The sequence below is a fragment of the Coenobita brevimanus genome, chromosome 91 (assembly GCF_032717465.1).
Source record: "Coenobita brevimanus isolate Jiangsu-jjx chromosome 91, ASM3271746v2, whole genome shotgun sequence".
In the NCBI taxonomy this organism is placed as follows: domain Eukaryota; kingdom Metazoa; phylum Arthropoda; class Malacostraca; order Decapoda; family Coenobitidae; genus Coenobita; species Coenobita brevimanus.
This window is the reverse complement of record NC_137044.1, coordinates 10,244,998-10,272,938: the sequence shown is the minus strand read 5'-3', so window position 1 is coordinate 10,272,938 and position 27,941 is coordinate 10,244,998. Positions and strand designations below refer to the sequence as shown.

At 40.6% G+C, this 27,941-nt stretch overlaps 1 protein-coding gene across 1 annotated transcript; it reads right to left on the bottom strand.

Annotated features, from left to right (window-relative positions):
- Positions 1-272: 272 nt before the first annotated feature.
- On the bottom strand, positions 273-22,918 carry LOC145411883 (CCR4-NOT transcription complex subunit 2-like). The gene is made up of 9 exons (XM_080281844.1): positions 22,844-22,918; positions 21,554-21,806; positions 20,378-20,568; positions 15,476-15,577; positions 11,192-11,320; positions 9,302-9,563; positions 6,803-6,910; positions 4,136-4,259; positions 273-2,106 (listed from the first exon to the last, which is right to left on the bottom strand). The coding sequence occupies exons 2-9, from the start codon at positions 21,799-21,801 to the stop codon at positions 1,993-1,995; spliced, it is 1,278 nt and encodes a 425-aa protein (XP_080137970.1). The 5' UTR covers positions 21,802-21,806; positions 22,844-22,918; the 3' UTR covers positions 273-1,992.
- Between the last annotated feature and the right edge of the window lie 5,023 nt (positions 22,919-27,941).

Here is a 27,941-nt window from a genome sequence, read left to right as displayed (position 1 = left end):
CGAGGCCATCTCATGAACTGATGTTCCCTTGCAGCAGATATCACCTCACCACAGTAAGGCACTGGGCAGTGTGGAAATTTCATTCACAGATAGATGCCACATTTGTCTCTCCACCCTGTTAACAGAGGCAGTATAGTACCTGCACATCTTTAACTGTGAAAAACACTAATACAATAGAGTACTGTAAAGTACATAGAATCCATACTTTAAAGACTGCTTTGGACAATCAGGCAAGGTCACTGTAAAACAAATTTATTTGGTACAGAATAATATTGACTGTGTACATAATTATACATACATCAAGAAGAAAGATCAAGGAATAAATTCATTATAATGATTACATCACTGCTTGTCTGTTCTTTCCCACAATAATTAAATTTGCTTTGTACTTTTTACTAACATTGTGAAGTGCTATAGTAAGCCCTTAGGAAGAGCAGCTTTAAGGCTCTTTTCTTCCCACAGTACTGACATAGACAGTTTTTGGAAAACAGCAGCTGCAGTATCCTGCATGTTCTACATAACTAGGATTGTACGTGTTCTTGATTAACAAAAAAATAAATAAATAAAAATTTAAAGAAAAAAAATAAATGAAAGGGTGACTTCTCTCTGATTCCTCTCCATAGGAAAAATTAAACAAATGTTGCAATCCTGATGACATCTGTGTTCAGTAGTTTGGTGTATTTAACTTGTCAAATAGTTATAACTCTGGCACCCTTTTGGGAAGAGAACAGACCTACATCATGATGTAGCCTTCAGAAAACTTTGGGTACCAAGTCATGTATTTTATGAAACAAGTTTCAGATTATTTTTTGTTCATATTTGCCCAAGGAGTGAGGAAATCAGTGATGCCTATGTGCACATCTGATGACTGATACTGGAAATGTAATACTCTCAAATTAAAACTTTAAGAGTAAGGGTACAGTTGACTCAGACATGAATATCAGGACTTGTTGAACACTTTTCAGGCTGCTTACTTCCAGCCATACTGAAATTTCTGTGCTTTCATATCTAACCCCAGCAGACAGGTCATACAGTGGGACACACTTCACTCTTTTTAAACATGCCCAAATGCTCTTCAGCAGTTACCAAAATTTTAATGCTTTCAAGAATCAAATACATAATAAACCTGAGGGCAACCACATGACAGTGAGTTTCAGGTAAATGCTCTTATAAAACTTGATCTCCAAAAGATTTATAGAAAAAGATGCTACCATTATTTCTACTTGATTTTTTTTTTTTTTTAGTTACAATACCTTCATATTTTTTATACCAGCAAATATTACAACTTTGGTAGAAAATAAATATCTTCTTAATAATTTTCCCCACACTATCAAGGGCAGTCTGTGATAACCATACTCATCCCCATAAGTCTACCTGAGGTCTCTGTAGAAAAGACAGCAAAACCATGGGAATGGTCACCAATTTGCTGTAGTAAAACATCATAAGTCTACTACTGTTATGCCAAAGATTCCAATATCTAGACATTTTAAAAAATGACAAATTTGGTTAAAACCAAAACTGTTTAAACCTGGATCACATACATATGCAGAAAATCCTAAGCAGTACTATATAATCAAAAATTTCCCTAACTATAAAAATATCTTTAAAGGAAAGGTTGTAAAAACTTTTGAACAACTTTGGATGTCACTACTTTCATTATGCTTTGCAAATGCAAGTGAATGTGGAATCAGTTATTGCACTCTCAAATGTATTGGTAAACTGTGAAGGCATTCTTTGGACTCCAGTACCAAATTATCCACAGAGGGCTTTGGATCTGCTTTCATTAACAAGCATGCGAACATCTGTACAGTAAGTACGTAACTGGAAGATACAGATGGACTGTTCAAGTCTAGCTGATAAAAAGGAAGGAAGTTTATTGGAAAAATAGTTACCAAACAAAAGTTTGATTCCACCACAAGAATTTGTTTGTGGTTTCTCTTCCTAAGCTCCTCTTGGAGGATGGTGGTGTATGGGATGGGCAGATGTGGGCTGTCACAGTGTGGATGAAGTTGGGGTGTGGATCAAGCCACCAGGATTTGGGATGTGGGGCCGTTCTTCTAATTTCTCATACTCCAGGTGGAACTCCTTAGGAACCTTCCGCCAGTTCTAGAGATAAAAATACATAACCTAGTGACAATGTTGCCCACGAAAACACACAAAATTTATCTCTGTATGAGATTCAGCACTGAGTTCCAATGTCATTATCATATCATTATCCAAGCCCTAATTTAAAATAAGGGGGAGAGAGAGAGAGAGAGAGAGAGAGAGAGAGAGAGAGAGAGAGAGACAGACAGACAGACAGACAGACAGACAGAAATATGTAAAGGAGAAAGCACACTGCAGAACTATTAACAGTTCCCAGTGAAATGGGTCACAGCTATTCAAGCCCTTTAAAATCTTGGCCTCACATTACAGGAAAAAGCCATGCACATAATTATATTATACTCTTTAACATTTTCCTTTTGAATACACTTTGCAAAAATCTGCAGGATAAAGCCATTCCATCAACAATCAAATTTGAAAATTCTTTTTTTTCAGCTTCCATACCTCAGTTTCTTGTACATTCAATTAAGACATTCAGCCATCTTTTGGCCTTTCAATGCCTTCTCCTACAGTCAAACACAAACACATAAACCCTTTCCATCAACTTCCTCATATCTATCTAACACATTTTCCTCTACCATCTGATCATGTGATGTATTTTACTCAACATCATTCAAAACTCTCTATGTTTCTGAGTCAATCCACCCTAATCAACCCAAATATATTCCTTAACAGCCTTATTTCCACTGCCGTCGTTCCTGAATTTTCAAACTCATGCCACATCAGTCTCACGACCATTTACACCCCATACGTTAATAAGGTCACCAACAAGCCCTAGAGTCAGACTCAAATATGAAGTCCGTTTGGGTGGGGCCCGAGAGGGGATTTCCCTCTCTACAGCTCTGCCGCATCACCCCCAGTACCTGTCTCTCTCTCTGTCATATGTCAGCTATTTACTATTTGAAATTGTATATTAAATATTCTGTACTTATTAAATACATTAATTAAGGCTATATAGTGCTATGAATGTGTCGCTTTTTAGGATAATAGCAATGATTTGTATAAATTCCACACCACGTGACAACGTCGCTTTCCGACGTTGCCAGAGGTCAAGGACACCCACCTCAGACTACAGGTGACCGGTCACTTCCTGATCCCCACCCACGATGGCAGTTACTCCGACTCGCTCTCGTGTGCTCCACAGTCGGGAGAAAGAACTTATTTACAATGGGAACAAGTATTTTTTAGAAGAAAAGGCTATTGGAGACTTTATAATTCCACCTTCAAGAGCAGTTGCTCGCACTGCCAAAGCTACCAACGTTAGCGAAAAAACAGTCCAAAGAATCTGCTCTAAATTTAATAAAGCTTGTGTGACACAAATGTCACCAGAACAGCCTGTATTCTCGTCACCAACAAAGAAGTGCAGTGCAACTGTAACGAATCTCGACGATTTCAACAAGCGAGTGGTCAGAAGAACTGTCCTGGGATTCTGTGAAAGGCATGAAATTCCTACATTGCACAAGATTTACGAAGAACTCAAGGAAAACATATCTTTCAACGGAAGCAACGAGTCTCTTCGCAGGATTCTCTTGCAGATGGGCTTCAATTTGCAAAAGTTGATGGCCGAAAGTTCCTTATGGAAAGGAGCGATGTAGCAGCAGCTCGGACCATATATAAATATATAAAAACTTTCTCAATCAGCTGAGAGAGAGAGAGAGAGAGAGAAAGAGAGAGAGAGAGAAAGAGAGAGAGAGAGAGAGAGAGAGAGAGAGAGAGAGAGAGGAGGTTTGGCAGAGCTGCAGAGAGGGAAATCCCCGCGCGGGCCCCACCCAAACGGACTTCATATTTGAGTCTGACCATAACTACTTCAATCTGGTAACAGCTATTTTATATCTTGCTATCTTCAGATGATTTTCTTCAGCTTAGGTATTGAAATCAGTCTGCAAAGGGTCAATGAAGACTAACCCAGTCACTGCAAACAGTTTCACCAAAGTCAGCAACATCATATAGAGGTACAACCTGTACATATAATGAGGACTTACTAAACGGGGATGTTTGCACTGATTATAATGATAAAAGGTACAGTGCTCACCTGGGCATCAAAGTAAAAGTACGTTCCCCGCTCATAATTTGGCCCCTTATCAACAGGAGCCATGCCTGGAGCTCTGGTTATCCATACTCGTTCCTCCTTGTGGTACCTCCAATCTCGAGTATATCTGTTGGGAATAATCATCATCAGAATTATCATCACCATCATCATAAGTAATCACAATCCGTTTCCACCAAAGAATGGGGTGGGAAGGATATAAATCTCAAGGGCAAAAAGTTATCCACATTTTTTCTTCTAAATCCATCCATCATTTAATCCTATGTTGCCCCAAAAAGGGTGTAGGGGCTGAGGCTAGGCAAGTTGGTCCTGATATTTAAGATGAAAGTGACCAGCCTCACTCATCCCTGAGTGGCATTACATGGGCAATAAACCCCAACCACCCCTCATATATAAACCTACACAGGCTCAATCTGATTGGAGCACCTTAATTACCCACTAAACCACCAGGTGCCATAATATGACTATATGGTTTCCACCAGGTGTAGTAAATGGTTTCCTGGAATACAGGAAACCATTTGGCTTGCCATTCAGTGTAGAGTCACCCATAGGCATAAGGAAGAGGAAAGAATGAAAGAAGGAAAGACAGAAGAGAGAGTGTAAAGTCACCCACAGGCAGAAGGAAGAGGAAAGAATGAAGGAAAGAAAGACAGAAGAGGATGGAAGGAAGAGAGGAAAGGGCAGACAGTCAAAAGCAGCACTACACTGAGTGTGTGGATGGTGAGAGCACACTCCAAAAATACCTGTGGCACGGAATTACAATCACTGCTAATGTGATGCACTGAGGAAAAGTCTGATGGCCTGAACATGTGTCAGGACCAACTTGCCTAACCCCGGGCTCCTACGCTCCTCATAGGGCAACGTAGGATTGGATGATGATGATGATGACTGAACATGTGTGGAGAATGCAGGACAAAACTTGAGTGAAAAGATCTATGAGCAATAATTTGAAAAGTAGAGTGGAGGGGAAATTGTTGAGTGCTGTGAAGAGTATGTACGAGGGAGCTAGGGTTACGGTGCGAGTGGATGGTGAGCTGAGTGAGTTCTTTGATCTCAATGTGGAACTGAAACAGGGTTGTGTGATGTCTTCATGGCTGTTTAATATATACATGGATGGGGTTGTAAAGGAGGTGCACGGTAGGGCAGTGGATGTGGGGGTGGCTCTAATGAATGAAGGTGAGATTTGGAAGCATCCGGTGTTGTTGTTTGCTGATGATACAGTACTGTTGAGTGAAGATGAATGGGAGTTGCAAGGTTTGGTGAATGAATTTGGGACAGTGTGTAGGAGGAGGAATCTGAAAGTTAATGTAAACAAAAGTAAAGTTATGGTGTTTGAGAGGAATGAAGTCACAGAGTGTGCAGTGAGGTTGGATGGTGAGGATATGGAGAATGTGAGTGCATTCAAGTACTTGGGTAGTGTGATGAGTAAGGATGGAACTTTGGGGGATGAAGTGCGTGAAAGGGTACAGCAGGGAAGGAAGGTCGTTGGTACACTGAAAGCAGTGATGAGAAATAGGGAGGTGACTATGGAAGTTAAGAAGTCACTGCATGATAGTATTGTGATCCCTACCCTGACGTATGGAAGCGAGGCATGGACCTTGCAAGAGGGGAACAAGTCAAGAGTGAGAGCAGTGGAAATGAGCTACTTGAGAGGAGCATGTGGAGTGACGTGGAGGGACAGGTTGACGAATGAAGAAGTGAAGGAACGCTGTAGGGTGGATGTGGATGTGGTTGAGAAGATTAGGAGAAATACACTGAGGTGGTTTGGACATGTGAAGAGAATGGGGAATGAAAGACTGACTAAAGAGGGTGTATGTAGGTGAGGTGGAGGGAGGGAGAGGGAGAGGGAGAGGTAGACCGAGGATGAGGTGGAGGGATGGAGTTGAGAGGTATATGAGGGAGGGGGGGGTGAGTTGGGGGGAGGGTAGTCAAATGGTGGGTGACAGAGCGACTTGGAGGCGTTTTGTCTGTGGCCACCCTTTGCAGGATTAGGGCGTCGGGCTATAGATAGATAGAGTACAATGAAGTAGACCTAAAGAGGCTTAGGATATGGTCCTACAAAATGACCTCAGGGACTGAACTGAGAAACAAAGATGTTGCCAGGGATTGTGGAACTACTGTCACATGAAGAATGACGACATATGCAAGTATGTAAAATGCCTTTCAGAATGCATGAAAAAAATTAGGACTGTAAACTATTCACTGTTATCTCCCTTCCATCACTACACTTACAGTACTTACAGTAAACTCTTCCACCAGTTCAAGTATCTCAGTTTCACCAGTAAATCACATGAGTCATCTTTTTTTCCTCAATAAATACCATTTTTCTCTAATTTATAATCACAATTTCACCACTTGGTGACTCAGACAATGTATCCTAACTTTCAGCTTTCCTACATCCTAGGTCTTCCTCAGCTTTATATATATATATATATATATATATATATATATATAAAACTCTGAGTGTTACCACCTATGGTGATGAGCTGGCAATAGCTTCAAAACACTCCAAAACTCAGTATGCAGCAGACCATCTCCAACACTACTTACACATATTAGAACACTTACAGTATTTACATAAAAGAGAATGAATGGAAAAGATATGCCTCTATATTGAACCCAGTAGTGTAATAACACAAAAATTATACTCACAGTTCAGCAGCAGCCAATATTTGTAGAACATCCCCAGCATTTGAATAAAACATATAAAACAAAAGGTCTTCTCCATATCTATCGAACTTGACTGGTGCCAACTTCCCTCTGAAAATAAAACAAAACTTTATGCATATCTACAATTTTCTTGCAATGAACTTACAGTAAATTCAAACGTAAGATACGGTAGAAACATACTGATCCTTGTACAACAGATCATACATACTGCATCTATCTATTGCCAGACGCCATAATCTCTTAAGGGATGGCCATTTGACTTTGAGTTATTTGTTTTACGGGGAGGGGCACTAACCCTCCACCAACCCTCTTGCGAGACACATAGGGAGCACGTATGTTTTGGTTATATGGTTACCACCCAGCGTTGTAAATGGTTTCTTGACTTATAGGAAACCATTTGGCTTGTCACTAAATGTAAAGCCACCTGTAAAGGAAAGAAAAGCAATAAGAAGTGGCAGGAAAGATGGGAGAAATATAAAAAGAGGAGGGCAGGCACAGAAAAAGAATGATCAAGGCTAAGGAAGAGGTAGGCAGCACTACATCAAGTGAGTGGATGATAGTTGCCACCACCTACCTATACATACTGCATAATGAATGCAATAAAATACAATTACAATAAAATGCTCACCAACACTTCTTTGCCAGCTGTGGTGATGAAGTACACTGCATGAAATATTTTTATATACTGTAACAGTAATACGATGCACACAACAATAGAGTAGAACAAGGAAGGATCCTCTCTAACAATTCTTGAATGAATGAGAAATATGAGTGGGACTCGATAATGGAAGGGGATTGTCAGAAAACTTTTGCTTGTGCTAATAATGGCATGTATATAAACAGAGCATAATCCTTGAATTTGAGATCCTTCATTTACTAACTCAACCCGTATATCCCCACTTCATCTTTCAATCTATAATACTGATTGGTTCATCATCATCATCATCATCTGGACCTCCCTTCCCACCTTGGGGCAGTGTGAGAAGTAGCAACATCCAGACAGCCAAAGTTTGCCCAATTCAATGAGCCACACTTCCATTCACTCATCATTCAAGCCCTCGAAATCCTGGATCCATCAGACAGGCCAAAAAGAAATTTCACCACATTTTATAGCTTCACATATACCTATCTGATAGAGCCAATCCAAACGCTGTCACGTTAAAAAGGGGTGTCAAATCCCTGGTTATGCACTTCTCTGCACAAAATTCATCCAGCCAGCTTGATCTTTTGTCAGTCCCTTAGCCTCAACAACTTCCATACCTCTTTTCCTCACACAGTCATCCACCATATCCCTCCACCTCCTTCTTGGCCTACCTCGCCTCTTCCCTCCTTCAAATTCGCTCAGATACTGTATACCTTTTTCATCACTCTATTGTCATCCATTCTCTCCACATGACCATACATCTCAGTACACTCTCCTCAATTCTGGTGTCCACAGACTTCCTCACCCGCATCTTTCATGAATCACATTATTCCATATCCTATCCACTCTATGTACTCCACATACATTCCTCAACAGTCCCATCTCCATTGTTCTCACTCTTGACTTTCCATTTTCATGCCACACCATAGTCTCACATCTGTACATTAAAGCTGGCACTAACACTCCTTCATGTAAGCCTCATGCAGCTGCAACACTCAAACCTCTGTTTTTTATCAAGGCCTTCATAGCACCAGCAACTTTCCTTCCTTGTGTCACTCTACTTTCCACTTCCTTTGCACATTTTCCTCTCTTTCCTATCACTGTACCCAAGGTATTTGAAATCTCTCACCAATTTCAGTCTCTCTCCATTCAATGTAACATCACACTGGGAGTCATCTTATCTCCCTACCATCACTTTACCCATTTCTACATTTACTCTCAGGGCACAATGCTCACAGGCATCTACAACTCTCTGCACTAGTCTACCAAGCTCTTGTCTTGTATTTGCAAGCAGCACTGCATCATCAGCATACAACAAATTTGAGATATTCCATCCATCCCCATTCACTACTAATGTCATCCCTCTCTCCATTAATCATGTTTTTCCTTCTCCCACCACCCCATCCATATATACTGAACAACACAACCTTGTTGCATGTTCACACTGATCATGAACCATTCACTTAAATGTCCACTTACCCTTACACAGGCCTCACTACCATCATGAAAACTCTTAACAGCACCTGGCAGCTTATCATCTACACCATGCATGCACGACACCTTCCACAATCCTTCTCTGTCTACTTTGTTGTATGCTTTTTCTAGACCCATAAATGCCATAAACACCTTATAGTCCTTCTCACAAGCCTTCTCCACTATCTGTTGCACTGCAAATCAGATTGGTTACTGGACGAATTTCTGATAACTGTATCCCTAAATTACCAAAAAATATCAACTGAACTTAATGGGTTAATGGCAAAATGGAATGGGAAAAAAAAAAAAATCATTTCTTATACTACTAAGGATTTGCTCTACTAAACTGCCCTTAACAAACACACCTTATTTGTTGGTTGGTGAGGTACTCTTGGGGGACATGGTAATCAATATCCTGTGGTCTGCACGGCGTTTCGGCCCAAGGACCCGCAAAATTGGGGTAGAGGTTTTCCGGAGAGTTGAGATTGAGACCTAGTGTGGTGAGATCGGAGCCTAACGCCAGAGAGACAAGGTTGTGGTCCGTTTCCGCTGCCCTGATGAAGGTTAGGAGCCCTACCATCCCAAACTGATCCGTCACCATGCCCCCGGGGATATTGGTCACCTTCCCTACACCACAATACATAATTCATCAAAGAGATGCAAGTCATCAACAAAATGTATGCACTGGTTACTGTGCAAAAGCTCAGATATTCTGGAAGCCAATACTGTGTACACATATGTATTATATTATTTGCCAGATAATTATTCAAACTAAAATTTTAAGTGACAAAGGCATTCTATGGCCATGTCTAGTGCACAGAAATGGAAGAGAGTATATATGATGTATGGTGGGAAAAAAATCCCTTTTCAATGAGGACACTTTATACCTACTTACAAAGGAAAGGATGGCATAATATTATTAATGTATGGTAAAATTAGAAATATCTCTTAAAAAGAGCAGTACCACTGCTCTGTAGACATTCATCCATCCATCATGCAATCCTACATTGCCCCATGAGGAGTGTAGGAGCCCAGGGCTAGGCAGTTGGTCCCGACATTTAAGATGAGAGTGACCAGCCTCACTCATCCCTGAGTGGCATTAAATGAGCAATCAACCCCAACCACCCCTTGGATAAAAACCTTCACTGGCTCAATCTGATTGGAGCGCAATAATTACCCACTAAACCACCAGGCGTAGTAAATGGTTTCCTGGTGCACAGAAAACCATTTGGCTTGTCACTCAGTGTAGTCACCCACAGGCAGAAGGACGAGGAAAGAATGAAGGAAAGAAAGACAGAACAGGGAGTGTAAAGTCATCCGTAGGCAGAAAGACAAGTAAAGGATGAAAGAAAGACAGAAGAGGATGGAAGGAAGAAGGATGGAGGAGAGGAAAGGGCAGACACCCGACAGCAGCACTACATCAAGTGAGTGGATGGTGAGTGCCTCCACCTACAACAAGACATAATATGAGAAACTGAGGTAGGCAGTCTGATAGTAATCAAATGCAAAATAATGTAATATCCATGTATAACAACAGCGTGTGGAATGCCTCAACTTACTAACCAGATTATACCTCCACACATAAAATCCTGATGACATGTAGTGTAACACCATTATAATAATTATTCACTATACATAAAATGCAAACATGAGAAAAACTTATTATTAAACCAGTTAAGATGAAATGGTAATATAAGGAGGCTGTGTCCTTAAAAAAAAAAATTATCATAATGAACATCTACTGTATTTCCTTTCAATAAATCTAGTTAACCTAATTATGAACTTCAAAGAAAAAATGCTGGAATTCAACTCAGTAAGCTTTTTTGGTACCCACTGGCAATAGGGTACCATGCTTGAGTGACTCAGTTTGGATGATCCAAAAAGAATGATAGGGTCCTACCTAGAATACATATGTTCAAGTTTGTTACAGCTTAAAGAAATATGAAAGCCAAATTTTGGCGCAACAATATCGTACACAGAACATGCAACAACAGCACGCATTATTCATGAATGGGAGATACCTGGACCCAAAGTGCATGGAGTGTCAACTGGTGTTTATGGTTTTGAATGAAGTCCCCAGAAGAGATGCATAACACTGCTTTGCATAGCAATGGACTTTGATGCAAATTGGATGGACTGTTCACATTTTAGCACTGTTTTGCAGCAATCAGGGTAGGTTATGTGTGATGTCTGCTGCAAATTAACATCCTCAGACCATAATATGCAGTAACATCATACTCCATTAATGTGCATACCATCAGGTGACGTCTGAATCCCTCTTTTTTGAGACTGGTTCTTTTCAGCTGCTCTCAACACCAAGTCTGATGGAGTATCTGTCCCCGACGTTGAATTAGACTTCTTTTCATTATTAGAAAATCCATCATCTGAAAATGGCGAGAAGACTTTTTTTCGGTTAAATTGTAATTAACACAACTTTTTTTTCCCTAGCATCTAAAAAATGAAAATATCTTATTCCTCTAGAGAAAAAAGTAAAATGTGCTCCATGAAAAAGACAAAAATGAGGACCTAAAAGAATATACAGGTACACTGCATTACAATACTGTCCTTGGATACTTATTAACCTCTCTGAGCCCCAACAATACAATTTTTGATACATAACTCTACACATAAATTACAGCCAGGATACCAGATTAAGATGGAAGGCTGATAATAGGATTTGCAAGTGATTTATGTTTTTACAGACCTACAAACGGTGGAGGAGTTAAGAATATTTGGGTACATATTGCAAAAAGTATGCACAAGTAGACATTCAGCAATTTAAAACACATGAAAAAAGTACAGTATACTGAAATCACATGGCAGTGGAATACAGAAAATTGCTAAAACCTTGAAACAGAGCAAAGGAAAAGTGACATAACTTATCTACCAACAGCAAAGAATAATGGTACAGTACGTGAGAAGTCTAATACAGTGATGAGCTATCACACTAATGCTAGTGATTTGGTAAGGTTACTACGGTAAAGATTGGGAATACTATCTCTCAAAGTAAAGACTGGATGTACTGTCTCTCCCTCTGATGGGGTGAGATACGTTAACACATCAGCTTAATTGTAAATCCCCATAGGACTGAACGTACGTTCTTCATAAGAGTTTTTGTGCAATCATCAGTGCACAAAACATCAGTGTACAATGGTGCGAAGGCTGCAGTGCGTGTGGATGGAGAACTAAGTGAATTTTTCTCTTTGAAAGTTGGGTTGAAACAGGGATGTGTCATGCCTCCGTGGTTGTTCAATCTGTACATGGATGGGGTAATAAAAGAGGTACAAGGTAGGGTAGTGGATGTTGGAGTGACCCTGGTGAGAGAGGATATTGTTTGGAAACTCCCTGTACTGTTGTTTGCAGATGATACTGTGTTGTTGAGTGAAGACGAAGGGGAGCTGCAGGGCTTGGTGGATGAGTTTAGGAGAGTGTGTAAGAAACGGAATCTAAAGGTGAATGTAGGGAAGAGTAAAGTGATGGTCTTTGAGAGAGGTGAAGTCAGTGAATGTACAGCGAGGTTGGATGGTGAGAAATTGGAAAATGTGAGTACGTTTAAGTACTTGGGTAGTGTGATGAGTAAGGATGGAGGTTTGGAGGGTGAAGTGCTTGAAAGGGTACAGCAGGGAAGAAAGGTTGCTGGTTCTTTGAAAGCAGTGATAAGAAACAGGGAAGTGAGCATGGAAGTGAAAAAGTTACTACATGACAGTATTGTGATACCAACTCTAACGTATGGAAGTGAAGCTTGGACGTTGTTGGAAGGACACAAGTCAAGAGTGAGAGCAGTGGAAATTAGTTATTTAAGAGGAGCCTGTGGAGTCACATGGAGAGACAGGCTGACGAATGAGGATATAAAGGAGCGTTGTGGTGTGGATGTGGATGTGATAGGAAGCGTTATAAGGAACACACTGAGGTGGTTTGGCCATGTGGAGAGGATGGAGGGTGAAAGACTGACGAAGAGAGTGTATGTGAGTGAGGTGGAGGGGGGAAGAGGGAGGGGGAGGCCGAGGATGAGAATGAGGGATGGGGTGAAGAGGTATATGAGAGAGGGGGGTGAGTTGGGAGCAGGGCAGTGAAATGGCGGGGGACAGGACGACTTGGAGGCGATTTGTTTGTGGCCACCCCAAACAGGATTGAGGCGTCTGGCAATAGATAGATAGATAGATCAGTTCCCTACTCTTTAAAGTTGGCTAGCTACCTTGTATGCCTGTTTTGTCAGAAAAAGAAAAATATTAATTCCACTCGCCCACTGCCAAGAAGTCGACAGATAATTAGGGGTGCACCAGATAGTAAATTTTGCTATCCAACCGAATACCAAATAGGCCGGATACTTGAAAAAATATCAAGTCGGACACCGGATAATATGCAAAATATATTTTGCAGATATACAATGAAGTTATTACTTTCATTATCAAACCTATATGCTTCTGCAACTTGCCATAACTCTATGCGCAGAGCTAACATGTCTAATTTTATAATATAACTATTATCTACTTCATAAGAGCTCATTAGGAGAGAACATGGCTATTTTGTACTACTGTAATGACTAATAAGCATGAACAAATATAAAATCACAGATTATTATGCACATAACATTTTAATTATCTTCTCAGTTTGAACATTTTGGTTATAAATTATGAAAAAGAAGAAAGTAATCCAATGTCTATAACACCTTCAGTGCACCTAACTGGTGAATATGTTTACTTCAGGTCCAGAACAGGAGTCAGCTGGTCCATGATGCCTAGTGTTGTCATGTAACTCTTTCTGAGTCATATCTGGCAGATTTAATTTAAATTTAGCTTTCATAAAAACTGGCTGACTGATATACCAGAGTATAATTAATGTAATCTGCGGCTAAATCAGGTAGTGATGAAGAAGATTCCTTTATGGTTTGCTTTAAAGAAATAGCAAGTGGAACTGAAGGCAATATGGAGAATGTCTTAAAAAGAAAGACACCTATGGAGAAAGAAGTCTCTGTAGTTGACTCTGATGTAGAAGTTGACAGATATCTACAGCTTCCCATTTTAGCATGAGAAAAATGTCACCTTAAATACTGGAAGGAAGACAATAAGTTTCCAACTCTGAAGTAACTTTCCAGCAAGCATCTGTCAACACCAGCACCATCAATATATTCGGAAAGACTGTATTCAGCATACATTAGTGTTTTCAAAGAAAAACGTTCTGGAATGTTACCAAAATGTGGCGAGATGCTATTTTTCATCCATCACAATGGTCGAAAGTTTTCTTACTAGTTCTATATTGTCTGAAGACTGATTCACATAGGTATTACTTGCTAATTTTATTTGATATACAGTATTGTGTTTAAGAGTTTACATCATTTTCAAGATTAAACATACTCAGTAGCTACTATTTTGTGTGAAAAGCTAGATTTATCCTGTATCTCTTAAAGCAAGTTGAAATGTACCATAATTAATGAAGTAATTTATATCAAAGTTTATAAGACCCTTTACTACGCTGTATTATCTGGCCTATCCAACCAGATAAAACAAATATCCAGCCTGATCCCGGGTAACTGCAATATCCAGCCCGGATATCCAGCCAGATCGGATATACAGTGCACACCTACAGATAATACACTGGAAGTGATTTCAGTACCTCTTCACTAAGGTGTGGTGGTAGGTGGTGTCGACCACCATCCATTCACTTGATATTGTGCTGCCTATTTCTTCCTTCTCCTTTCTCATTCTGTCTCTGTGTCTGACCTAATCTCTCCTACTTCTCCCTTTCCTTCCTGTCAATTTTTACTACTCTTTTATCCACTTCAGGTGGCTCTAAGCTGAATGAAAAGCCTAATGGATTCCTTTAACTCTTGAAACCATTTACAATGCTCGGATGGTAACCATATAACCAAACTACAGGGAGAAATGGAGCCTGCTATGGTGCCCCTGTTAACTGTGTGGAGATGCAGATTTGGTGTCCATACAGGAACCAAACTTCCACACCCCGCGCCTTGCTGTGGTATGGCACTGTTAGTAACACGGGAACATTAGTTTACTACGCTGGACGGGTCTGCAAGGGCAGTTGCTAGCCTGGGGTTCGTGGGCCTACTCAGCTAGAAAGACGGGTTGATCAACAGCAGCAACTAAGATGGTCTCTCTTATGCCGAATAAAATCTTCAGCTATAATCTTATTGGAGGCTTTCTTGGACATAATTTCTAACCTCTTCAAGGAGGACAGTTTTTCCTAAAATATAATTTGGCAGGAGACATTATTACAATAAAAAAGATGCCATCATACTGATGAGGTTAAGTAGTGTAACAGAATACTGATGTTCGTAAATAAAGAGGTGGCTTATTATGAGGTGACTCATGGTGGAATGATAGCTATTAAATTAATATAGACAAGACAGTAGGAGTACCGTACCTTTTAATACCAAGAATGAATACACAAGACAGTAGGAGTTCCTTTTCATACCCAGGATGAATACTTAAAATGCTGCAGACGATTCATTCATTCATTCATACAGAAAATAACTCCAGCATAACAACATGTTACAATGACTCTGGTGGACCACAACTTACTTTTACCCGTGGGATTGGCCTGGGAGCCAGGTAACGCTGGGAAGTCTTCGTTGCTCATAGTGAACTCAGAGGTTTCTGGTGTAGGTTGTTTTACCATGCCCACTGTAACAACATACAGTATATAATGCATCATAAGTTGGAGAAAAGGTAAAATGCTATCAGTGTTATAAGGGTACAAGACATGGGCCATGATTGCTAGGGACTGAAAAAGGTGGAAGTGCTGAAAATGAAGTGCCTAAGGTCTATTTATAGGGTGAAATGGCATGAAAGGTTAAGAACTGATATTGTATGAAAGGTGTGGATGCAGACAAAGTATAAGGCAAGGGGCAAACTCAGGTGTATTAAAGTGGTATAGTTACAGGGAAAGAACGGGTGATGAGCAACTGATAAAGAGTACATATCAGACATGGAGGGAGTGACAGGAGGAGGAGTCCTTGGTAAAGGTGGGAGAAACTTGCGTAAAAGGCAATTCTGAATCACAGATGTCTGAGCATCCAAGAGGGTTTGAGTGACATACAAAATAAAGCATACTGGAATAAAATGGTTTATGCAAGCTGATTCACTGTCAGTGATCCATAACCGTCACAAAGTGAAGCAACTGGGGTAAATCACAAATCAGTGGGGCCTGACTGTGCATTATATATGGTGATACTGTTTTGGGTAGAACATTAAAAGTGAGCAACTGAATGTGAGTGAATGATGTTGCTTTCTTCTGTTTTCCAGCACCATCCCACTGATGCAGGTAATATTGCATAAAAAAATAAAAAATCATCATCATCATCCATATCTCCTTTCCCACCCTAGAGCAGGGTGAAGAGTAGCAGCTTCCAGAGAGTCAAAGTTTGCCCAATTCAATGGGCCGCACTTCCATTCACTCTTCATTCAAGCCCACGGAATCCTGGCTCCATCTGATAGGACAAAAGTTTCACCATGCACTGTAGCTTTATATATACCTATCCAATAATCAATCCGAAAGCTGTCATGTTAAAAAGGGGTGCCAAGTCCCTGGTTATGCGCTTCTCCACACAAAATTCATCCAACCACCTCGATCTCTTGTCAGTCCCTTCGCCTCACCAATTTCCATACCTCCTTTCCTCACACACTCATCCACTATATCTCTCCACCTTATTCTTGGTCAACCTCACCTCCTGTCTCCTTCAAATTCACTCAGATTTACCTTTTTCACCACAATATTGTCATCCATTCTCTCCACATAGCCATACCACCTCAGTAAACTCTCTTCGATTCTGGCATCCACAGACTTCCTCACTCCGCATCTTTCACGAATCACATTATTCCATATCCTATCCAGTCTCTGTACTCCACATACATTCCTCAACAGTCCAATCTCCACTGCTCTTACTCTTGACTTTTCATTTTCATGCCACAACACAGTCTCACACCCATATTTTAAGTTGGCACTAACACTCCTTCATGTAGGCCTAAGCCTCGCACTGCTGCAACACTCAAGCCTGTTTTTTATCAAGGCCCTCATAGCACCAGCTACTGTACTTTCCTTCCTTGTGTCACTCTACTTTCTGCTTCCTTTGCACATTTTCCTCTTTTTTCTATCACTGTACCCTCTCCATTCACTCATTCACTATAATGTCACACTGGGAGTTACCTAGTCTCTTACATATATACACACACACACACACACACATAGAGAGAGAGAGAGAGAGAGAGAGCCTCTGTGGTACAGTGGTAGAGTGTGCGTTTTCGTACACAGGTGAACCAGGGTTCGCGCCCCGCCAGGGTAATAAACTTTGGGAGTGTTCACCCAGCCACGTACTACTTTGGCGGACACAAGGGGTGCTGTGGTTGAACCAGTGTCGCTTACTGTAAAGTGTGCTTGCACCCAGTCGGCTTGCGTGGGCCAACTACACTTGGTTCAAAGACTTCACACACATCCAGAGCCACTACAACACTACAAGTACACGTACAAGCACTTCTCACCCTACATACAATCTCTACCAGTCAGCCTAAGCCACTTGGTAAAGATACATTGGCTGTATTGTCCCAACTTCGGTCGGGATTGGCTGGTCCTGCAGTGGATACTCAAAATGGCTGATGATATATATATATATATATATATATATATATATATATATATATATATATATATATATATATATATATATATATATATATATATATATATATATATATATACAGTATATATATATATATATATATATACAGTATATATATATATATATATATATATATATATATATATATATATATATACTGTATATATATATATATATATATATTTATTTATTTATTGCCAGAAGCCTTAATCCCATACAGTGTGGCAACAAACAAATCGCCTCCACGTCATCCTGTCCCCTGCCATTTCACTGCCCTGCTCCCAACTCACACCCTCCTCTCCCATATACCTCTCCACCCCATCCCTTCATCTCTTCCTTGGCCTCCCCCTCCCTCTCTCCCCCTCCACCTCACTCACATACATTCTCCTCATCAGTCTCTCACTCTCCATCCTCTCCACATGGCCAAACAACCTCAGTGTCTTTCTCCTAATGCTTCCTATCACATCCACACCACAATGCTCTTTCACAACCTCATTTGTCAGTCTCTCTCTCTCTCTCTCTCTCTCTCTCTCAGTCTATCCCCTCATCAGTCGTTTGAGTGTCCACTGCAGGACCAGCCTATCCCTACCGAAGTGGGGACGATATAGCCAATGTATCTCTACCAAGTGGCTTAGGCTGTCTAGCAGAGATTGTATGTAGGGTGAAAAGTGCTTGTAAGTGAAATTGTTGTGTTGGAGTGGCTTTGGATGTGTGTGTAGTCTGTCTGTGAACCAAGTGTAATCGGCCTGTGCAAGCCGACTGGGTGCAAGCATACTTTATAGTATGCAACACTGGTTCAGTCACAGCACCCCTTGTGTCCGCTAATGCAGTACGTGGCCAGAAAAACGCTTCCAAAGTTTATTACCCTAGCGGGGCGCAAACCCTCGTTCTTCAGTGTACGAAAACGAACATTTTACCACTGTACCACAGAGGCTCCATATATATATATATATCTGTGGGTGACTCTACATTGAGTGACAAGCCAAATGGTTTCCTGTACACCAGGAAACCATTTACTACGCTGGGTGGTAACCATATAACCAAATTATGGTGCCTGCTGGTTTAGTGAGTAATTATTGAGCTCCAATCGGATTGAGCCGATGAAGGTTTATATCCAAGGGATGGTTGGGGTTGATTGCTCATGTAATGCCACTCAGGGATGAGTGAGGCTGGTCACCTTCATCTTAAATGTCGGGACCAACTGCTTAGACCCGGACTCCTATGCTCCTCATGGGGAAATGTAGGATTGGATGGATGGATGGATGGATATATATATATATATATATATCCATCCATCATCCAATCCTATGTTGCCCCATGAGGAGCGTAGGAGCCCGGGGCTAGGCAAGTTGGTCCTGACATTTAAGATGAGTGACCAGCCTCACTCATCCCTGAGTGGCATTACATGAGCAATAAACCCCAACGATCCCTTGGACATAAACCTACACCGGCTCAATCCGACTGGAGCGCAGTAATTACCCACTAAGCCACCAGGTGCCAAAATTTGGTTATATGGTTACCACCCAGCAGAGTAAATGGTTTCCTGGTGTACAGGAAACCATTTGGCTTGTCAATCAGTGTAGAGTCACCCACAGGCAGAAGGACGGGGAAAGAATGAAGGAAAGAAAGACGGAAGAGGGAGTGCAAAGTCACCCATTGGCAGAAGGATGAGGAAAGAATGAAGGAAAGACAGACGAGGGAGTGTAAAGTCACCCATAGGAAGAAGAAGAAAGAATGATGGAAAGACAAAAGAGGGAGTGTAAAGTCACCCATAGGCAGAAAGAGGAGGAAAGAATGAAGGAAAACAGAAGAGGATGGAAGGAAAGAGGGATGGAGAAGAGGAAGGGCAGATACCTGAGAGCAGCACTACATTGAGTGAGTGGATGGGGAGCACGCCCACCTACCACATATATATATATATATATATATATATATACACTATGTACAGTATATATATATATATATATATATGTCCATCCATCCATCATCCAATCCTACGTTGCCCCATGAGGAGCGTAGGAGCCCGGGGCTAGGCAGTTGGTCCTGACATTTAAGATGAGAGTGACCAACCTCACTCATCCCTGAGTGGCATTATGTGAGCAATAAACCCCAATCACCCCTTGAATATAAACCTTCACCAGCTCAATCCGATTCGAGCGCAATAATTACCCACTAAACCACCAGGCGCCAAAATTTGGTTATATGGTTACCACCCAGCATAGTTAATGGTTTCCTGGTGTACAGGAAACCATTTGGCTTGTCACTCAGTGTAGAGTCACCCACAGGAAGAAGGAAGAGGAAAGAATGATGGAATGAAAGACAGAAGAGGGAGTGTAAATCACCCGCAGACAGAAAGACAAGGAAAGAATGAAGGAAAGAAAGATAGAAGATGGAAATATATATATATACATATACATATACATATACATATACATATATATAAACTATGTACAGTATATATATATATATATATATATATATATATATATAGATATATATATGTATATATATATATATATATATATGTGTGTGTGTATGTGTGTGTGTGTATCTATCTATCTATCTATAAACTGGTACTGCATTATCTCAAGATCTCCATCAATCATGAAAAGATAAGTCAGAACTTGAAACTTATGGCTGGCAATAAATCACAAACTGGTCAGTGAAGAAAATAAGCCATGACTGAAAAAATAATCTGGCAGTACACAGAACAAAACAATTGTTGTCAGTGTCATCAAATCAAGAAATTAAGTCATAAAACTGTGACTGGACTTATACAGCCATCCTTTCAAGTAAATCATGGACTTACCATAAGGTTGTCTGCCAGCCATCGGGTTAGGTTGTGAACTATCAGTGTTTCTGGATGAAAGGGAGGGGAATTCTGATAGGTCTAATGGTGGAGGCGCAGAATCGCTCCCAAAATTACTATGGAGCCCCATCATACTATTACCACCCGCACTCCCATATGGCCGGCTCATAAACCCACTTAAGGTCCGATTTCTGAAATTATACACCAAATTCTAAGTACCCTGACAACATAAAAAAACATTAAACTTCAATAAATGCAAAAACCACATGAAACACTGAAATTTTATATTACATGGTTATTCTCAGTATTTTTAAAAATCTTTAAACAATGGTACTCTATTTAGCTACATAAAGCCATTCCTATAATCTTAAAGAAAATTTGAATTTCCTTTTGTTCTAAACAGGTAGTTCAGAAACATTAGAAAGGAGGGTGGAACTTCCAGTATCATCAATGCATGTACTATAAGTAAAGTTAGACTGAGGGATTCAAACTGGCATAGCAAACAACTGAGGAGAGAGGTACTGTACATCTAGTACACCTGTACTGGCAAAGTCATTTTGAAACTCCTTTTCAAACTTCCAGAATGATTGCTCTCTGTGGAAGACAGGGAGAACAAAGAACAATACGGAGGTGACACAACTGGGGCCTCCCCTTCTGGAACTGAGACGTATGGTTTCAAATCTGTACAGAAAGATACACTATTACTGTAGTTTATTACAGTCACATATAGTGTAACCAATACCTGTACATTGCAGTAATTCCTCATTAAACACTGCAGATGCATTACTTAAAACTACACTATTGAGAAAATTACTTCAAGTGAGGGCTCTCCTCCAGCATAAATTATTATCTACAGTGCAGTACAAAAATTTTAAAAGGTCAGAGTCAAGGTTGTAAATAAGCAACAATATGTTTATGATGATGCTTTGGGTGTATCTATATATATTAAATGTTAAAGTCCAAGTGAAATTAAAAGGAACTGGTAATACGCACGGAGGTCAACGTCTGCTGACTTCACACCATAACCACATAATAATTAAGAATGGAGTATTATGTGAATATAGTTTCTATGGTAATGAATAACGTTAAAGTGAAGAATGTGTTAAATGAAAGTTTACTAAATAAGGAACTACTGTACACAGTGTTTGCTCTAAGAAATACATGTTCTGTACTTACCCGAGGCCTTGCATATGCCTCAGCATTTCACTGACAGCCCGTTGTTGCGTGGCCGCCGTGGCTTGAATACTGTTAGCCATAAATAATGAGTTGGTGTTGTGTGTTGCTGCCACTGCTGAGGACAGCGCTGCCAGACTGGGGCCCCCTGAACTACTACCTCCGGTGCTCACCAAATTACTCACGCTCGGACCACTCACAATGCCGCGACTCTCGATGCTTCTAGCAACAGTGCCGCCTAAACTCCCCATAATATCTGTAAAAGAAACAGCTCAGTTGTTAAACCATATTAAAAATGCCAATCCTTTACTATCCCACATATTACTGGGACTGTACTTAAAATACAAGGAAAATACTGACTACTACTCAGTATAAAAAAGCCAATAGGTAGTGGCAGAAAACTTTGCCCATACTACCTAGTACCGTAGCAGACCTGAAGTGTGGCATGGGGTGGGCTTCCATCAGTGTTCCTTGTCTAGGCTCAGAGCTGTGCAGGAGGGAACAGTGGTCCACCTCCACCTTCTGCTTATTCCAGCAAAGGATTAAGCAGGGTGGAGAGCCACCACTGGGTGACCAAGGCTGATGCATGCAAGCATGTTGGAGCTTTTACGCAAATCAAAGCAAATACTGTACTACTGTATAGCCAACTGTATGACCAGCTTAACATTTCTCTAACCTCATCTGTGACTGAAATCAGATGTTTATCACAGTTTAATGAGAAAAAATATAAATTATAAAAAACAATGATTTGCTGCCATATTTAATGAAAAATGTTTCAATATATCACAAACAATAATGACTATGGAAACTGGCATTTTTCTGTTATTCACCTCTACCTGACAAGATTACATATACTGTACCTACAAAATGGTATTTATTAGCTAATCCATCTTACAAAAATATTACTGATGCTAAACATACTGGCAGGTACCGTACTTTTAATAAAGGTAATTCATCTTACAAGAAAGATTCAAATGTCAGACATACTTTTAAAAAAAGCTATTTCTTCTTACAAGAAGAATGCAAAATTGAAACATACTGACACTTTAAAGTTTCATCCTTTTTTTCATTCATTGCCAGACGCCATGTATCCCAGACAGGGTGGCCAAGGGCTTAGAGTTAATTGTTTTACAGGGAGGGGCACTAATCCTCCACCAACCCCACATGACACGTAGGGATGCCAACAGCATCTGGTGTTCCCAGGCAGTCACCCATCCAAGTACTAACCAGACCCAACGTTGCTTAACTACGGTAATTCATCCTAAAAGAATGCAAATGTTAAGCTTACAGTACCTAACGTTTCTCCTCCCCTGGCGCTACACCACCAGCCTTTTGGTTGTCAGCTGAAGGAGGTGCCTTTGTCCTGTCACACTCTGTGTACACCTGTAATAAAATGCCAAATAAGATACATAATTACCATACAGTTTAAGGAAGAAAATGATATACCGTAGTTGTTTCATCATCATTCAAGATTTATTTATTCATTTTCTTCTTCAATTATATGATACAATGTATTCCTACCATTACTTCCAAGCCCAGATTTGGTTGCTCAGTCCAGACAATAAATGCAAGAAGGATCATTCACTTGCCCATGATGGGCATTTTGAGAGCAATTAACTCCAACCTTCCCTCTGACTTACCCCATAACGACCACATCCAACTGGAGCACCGTAGCCCATAAATGATCACTGTTGGCTACCACATAAAGTTACCATCCACTGTAGTATGATAAAAGGCTTCCTGAGTTACAGGCCTGTCATTTAGTGACATGACACCAAGAGGCAGTACCATTACAATAGATACTACAGAGTGGATAATGGGTCCATCACATTTCAGCTAGCCGATACAGTATTCTGGAATTCTATCATCCCAGGTCTGACACTTTCAAATTTACACATTGTACTCAAGACATGTATGACTGCATATGTCAATAACTGCTCATACAGCTGTTACATTTGGTATGTAAATGTCTAAGGAAACTCAAGTAAAGTGCCTTACTCAGACAGTAGCCTACAAAAGCCAGCAGTGACTAAAGTTGCATGAAAATGGTTTTCCTTTTGTACTTCCAATAACAATGAACTGAATTGTCATGTACTCTTATCAAGCAAAGATGAATGAAGTAGCTCATCACTCCCTTACCATCTGTGGTTCTGAGTACACACTTAGTAGCTCCACACTGTGGCTAATTTCACTTCATGGGATACACTTTAAGTACCTATGCCTCTCCACCATAGACTGAAGTGGAAATGGGCCGTACAGCACATTCATTACCATCATTATTACTACCATCTATCAGCTCTCTCTGTTTGTAGCTTTATGTTTTAGGTGTTCATATATCCTCCAGAGTTACTGCTGTTCTACCATGAAGTACCTTGAGATGGTGTAACCATGTGTTATGAAGAGAGAGTGAGCTACTCCCTAGGAAAGTGTATGCGAGGGACGTGGAGGGGAAGAGAGGGGAGGGAGACCGAGTTGCTACAAGGTGGAGGGAGTATGGAAGGGTATATGAATAAAGGTGATGAGATGGAGGGAGGGCAGCCTGATGGCAGTGGAGAGTTTGACACGTCAGCAGACCTTATGGTAGATAAGTACAGTCTACTCGAACAAAATTCAAATCCAAACTGTTGCCCCAGCCAGGATTCGAACGTGCCACCACTGAGACAGCAGACCACCTTTTCATTGACTTGGCCACTGCCTCCCCCAAATACCAAACCTATGGTAGCATCCTGTGGGGGTCAAATGGTTAATTTGGCCCCCAAACCCATTTGTCTCCAAAACATTACAGTTAGGTTAGCATAGGTTGGATTATATATTGCGTCAGACTAGGTTAGATTACGCTGAGCTATGTTAGGTTTAGTTAATCTGAATGAAACAACTGATAATGAATTGACCTTGGGGATGAACCAATCAGAATGCCTTTTTGTGTGTGTGTGTGTGTGTGTGTGTGTGTGTGTGTGTGTCCGACTCTAGGCATAGGCTTCACAGCCTGCTCTCAAGACCCAGTAATCCTCCTACATACCATACACCTCTCTACGCTATTATTTGTTGTTGCTTGTGCATAAAACTATGCATTTCTGCAATTTTCAAGCTGATCACTATGACCATCAAGTGATACTTTACTGATAAATACAATTATGTACTACATACAGAGGAGCTCTCCTAACAGATTTTTACAGTTTGTAAAGGCCCTATCAGCTTTTTCAATGATATCAGATATAAACGGAGAACACTTACCAGTATAACATTTGTTCATGTTATGGACTGGTGTTATAAGGATGGTACCAATTTATTTACAGGAAAGAGGAAATCCTTTGATTCATATATATTCTATACCACTCACACCACTGATCTATTAACAAGTACAGAATATAGGCCTAAACATTAAACTACAATCACTCAAATTTAAGGCTTCCCCATAAAACCTTCTGTATTGAATAACTGTAAGGTCCTTGCTCTCTCTCTCTATGCGTCATTATTCAATTCATCCAACCTACATCTTCCAACACAATTACATGCAAAATAGCCCATCCACAGCACTTCAAGGTGAGTGAAAAGACGAACGGGCAGGCGTTTGAGCCCACCACAATCCTATTTTGTCCCGTTTCTGCTTCAGGCAACTCATTATTTACTACTTCAATGAGCCACAGTCAACACTGATTCTGGAAAGCAACATGGGCGCCTGTATTACCTTCCCTACACAGCATAAATACGTCAAACCGGACTCAAAAATAGTAAGCCAGGGAGCTTCCTTGTCTTACAATGATATTTAATTTTCTCTTGGTCACTTTGCTTCCCTCTAATACTTAAAATTATCTTCTCTGTGGTCCATCATTTAAGGAGAAATAAAGAAGAATCTGGAGGTAAGTCATTTAAGGGAGTTATTTCGCTAACAAAATTGTAAAAGGTATGGATGGCTTACACTGACAGACAATCCGAGATCAACAAAGCCAGTAATGCCATCTGTCGTCAGCCACCGAGCGCTCACCTCACCGCCATTTTTAAATGTAGCTCCAAGAATGGGAAATGAGATCTTCTAGTAATTTCATAGGGGACCGTGGATGTCTTATTGCCGCTGGTGGATACAGTTCCCTGCACTGTCCCATGGGCAAATTTTCAACAAGCTTTCCTCTGTTCCCGTAGTTTCACTAGATATTGATTTTCAAAAGAGGGAAAGTATTGTCCCATTTCCTAATACAGTTCAGAAACGCATTTAGCCCATTCCTTTAACACTTACAAGCTTATAAAACTTGACGGATAAGAATATCGTAAAAGGCAGTAAACTAGATCAATAAAGGTCCCACCCAAGACCAGAGGTCCACGATTACTCCTACATGAGTCAGCAGTAGCTTTTGTGCCTTAATCTGACAAAAGGAAAATCAATCGGACCAGCATGAAAAGGTTACATTTTCGTTTATTCACCAGTCGTTTATTATTCTTAATATTTGCCTTTACTAACAAGCTTTTATTTAATTGTCTATTTTGCCTACCGCCAAACCATTATAATCAGAGAAAAAACTGTTCTCCAGTGGGTTAATTATGCACCACTTGATGCTCTCTCTTTTCACTGCTTATGATGGCATCTATCGATATTACTGTATTACTTGAAAATATGGTATTACTTCTGTAACTACGTCATTAGAAAAATGTAATATGTACGGTTCTTTTCCCGTACCTACTTGCTCTATGAAGATCACGAGAACTGTCAAGGGTCTCATAGACTGACAATCATGGAGATATATAAGACGAAAGGAAAAAGAAGTGTTGATGGAAGACCGGTATAAGAAAAGCCCACAGTTTACATACTAGATTCTTACACGGGAGATTAGACTAATCAATCAATCAAGAAGGTGCAAACGGCGCTGGTCGCATAGTCTCACTCATCCTCCGACTCCACCCACCCGGGTCCCTTTGTGCAACCCTCCAGGCAGCGACTCATACTTCGTACGTGGCCTCGATCCAATCTCACGGAATAGTCGTTCATTACACATCCGGTTGTACAGTACCAGTGACATCCCTTGATCCTGCGAAGACACCGTAACAAAGGAGTCAACTTGCTGACTCAAGTCACTGTTTAGTGTTCATGTCTTACAGCCATAATGGAAGACAGAGAGCAACAGCGCCTTGAAGATGCGAACTTTCGTCCTTCTACACAAATAACGACAGCGCCAAATTCCCGATTTGAGTGAATCCATATCCCCGTAGTCCTGACCAAAGCGACGAGAGATAGCCTATCACTGTCTGATTTACCGTTGTTATGGACCACACTACCAAGATAAGTGAATAAATAAACAAGCAAGAAAAAAAAAAACTAGATGCTGAACTCTGTATTCTGTAGGAGCTGAGAATAACTTTTCCGAACTATGTCAGTGAGTGACTGACGGACAGTCTGGTTCCTAAGGATGCTCCCGTATCTTGAAAAAAAAAAAAAAAAGTATCCTCTTAGCTGCATGAAACTGCGAGGAAGTTGCAAAAGAAAAAGTTATCGTGCTGAAGGGATGAATCTCTCTCTCTCTCTCTCTCTCTCTCTCTCTCTCTCTCTCTCTCTCTCTCTCTCTCTCTCTCTCAGATCGTTTTGAATGCAAAAAGTCGCTCACAAATGAAACGGCACCATGGCATAAGATGCCATGATGTTATGTTTTTCAAGGTAATGTCACTCAGAGAGATACAAGGTAAGATGCTATCCAGAACGTTTCCTTATAAGGGTTTCGATGTAAATGTTGCTTAAAACGTTTCAGGAAAAGACGCAACTAAGAACGTTCATACAGAAGTGTCTCAAGGTTACTGTAACTCAGCGCTTCAAGGTCAAACGTTGCTTGGCGTGTTTTGATATTAAGATCTGAAGGTAAATGCCACTCTTTGTTTCATGGTAGGGCCCCGCTCAGAACGTTTTTACATATAGCTTTCAAGGTAAGTATCACTCAGGGGGAACAAGAAATATTGGAGGATTTTGTACGGTCCTTTGTCATCCCAACAAAAACAAATCTTCATTTTGTGAATCTGCATCCTGACTGGCATCTCATTAGTCGCCTTTTAAACGGTAGTCCGGCAGGCTTGATAGATCACTCTCCTGCAAAAAAGTATACATTGCTCTTTGTACAGTTGATACAAACATAAATGTCGACCTCTCAGCGTTTCTTAACCTGGGGTGCTAGCACCCCCAGGGGTGCTGAAATCAATTTTAGGGGGCGCTGGAAAATGCTGCATTATTGTTTTTCTTTCTTATTGGTTTTGCTTAGTATTGGCATCCTTGATTTTTTTTTTTTTTTTTTTTTGAGTATAAAATAAAATGTTAGGCAGTGCTTCACTTTAACCCTGCAGCAGTGTAGGAACTGTAGTCCCAGTACCTAGATGTAAAGGGGTGCTGCCTGGACTGAGATCTTATTACAGGGGG

What these genes read in the sequence shown, in the direction of transcription:
- LOC145411883 (XM_080281844.1), bottom strand. Translation starts at nt 21,801, where the DNA reads ATGGGGAGTTTAGGCGGCACTGTTGCTAGAAGCATCGAGAGTCGCGGC. An exon ending in GGCCAATCCCACGGGTAAAA is followed by an intron (nt 11,321 to 15,475) that starts GTAAGTTGTGGT and finishes CGCCATTTTCAG; the next exon opens with ATGATGGATTTTCTAATAAT. An exon ending in CTCACCAACCAACAAATAAG is followed by an intron (nt 6,911 to 9,301) that starts GTGTGTTTGTTA and finishes TTTTATTTTCAG; the next exon opens with AGGGAAGTTGGCACCAGTCA.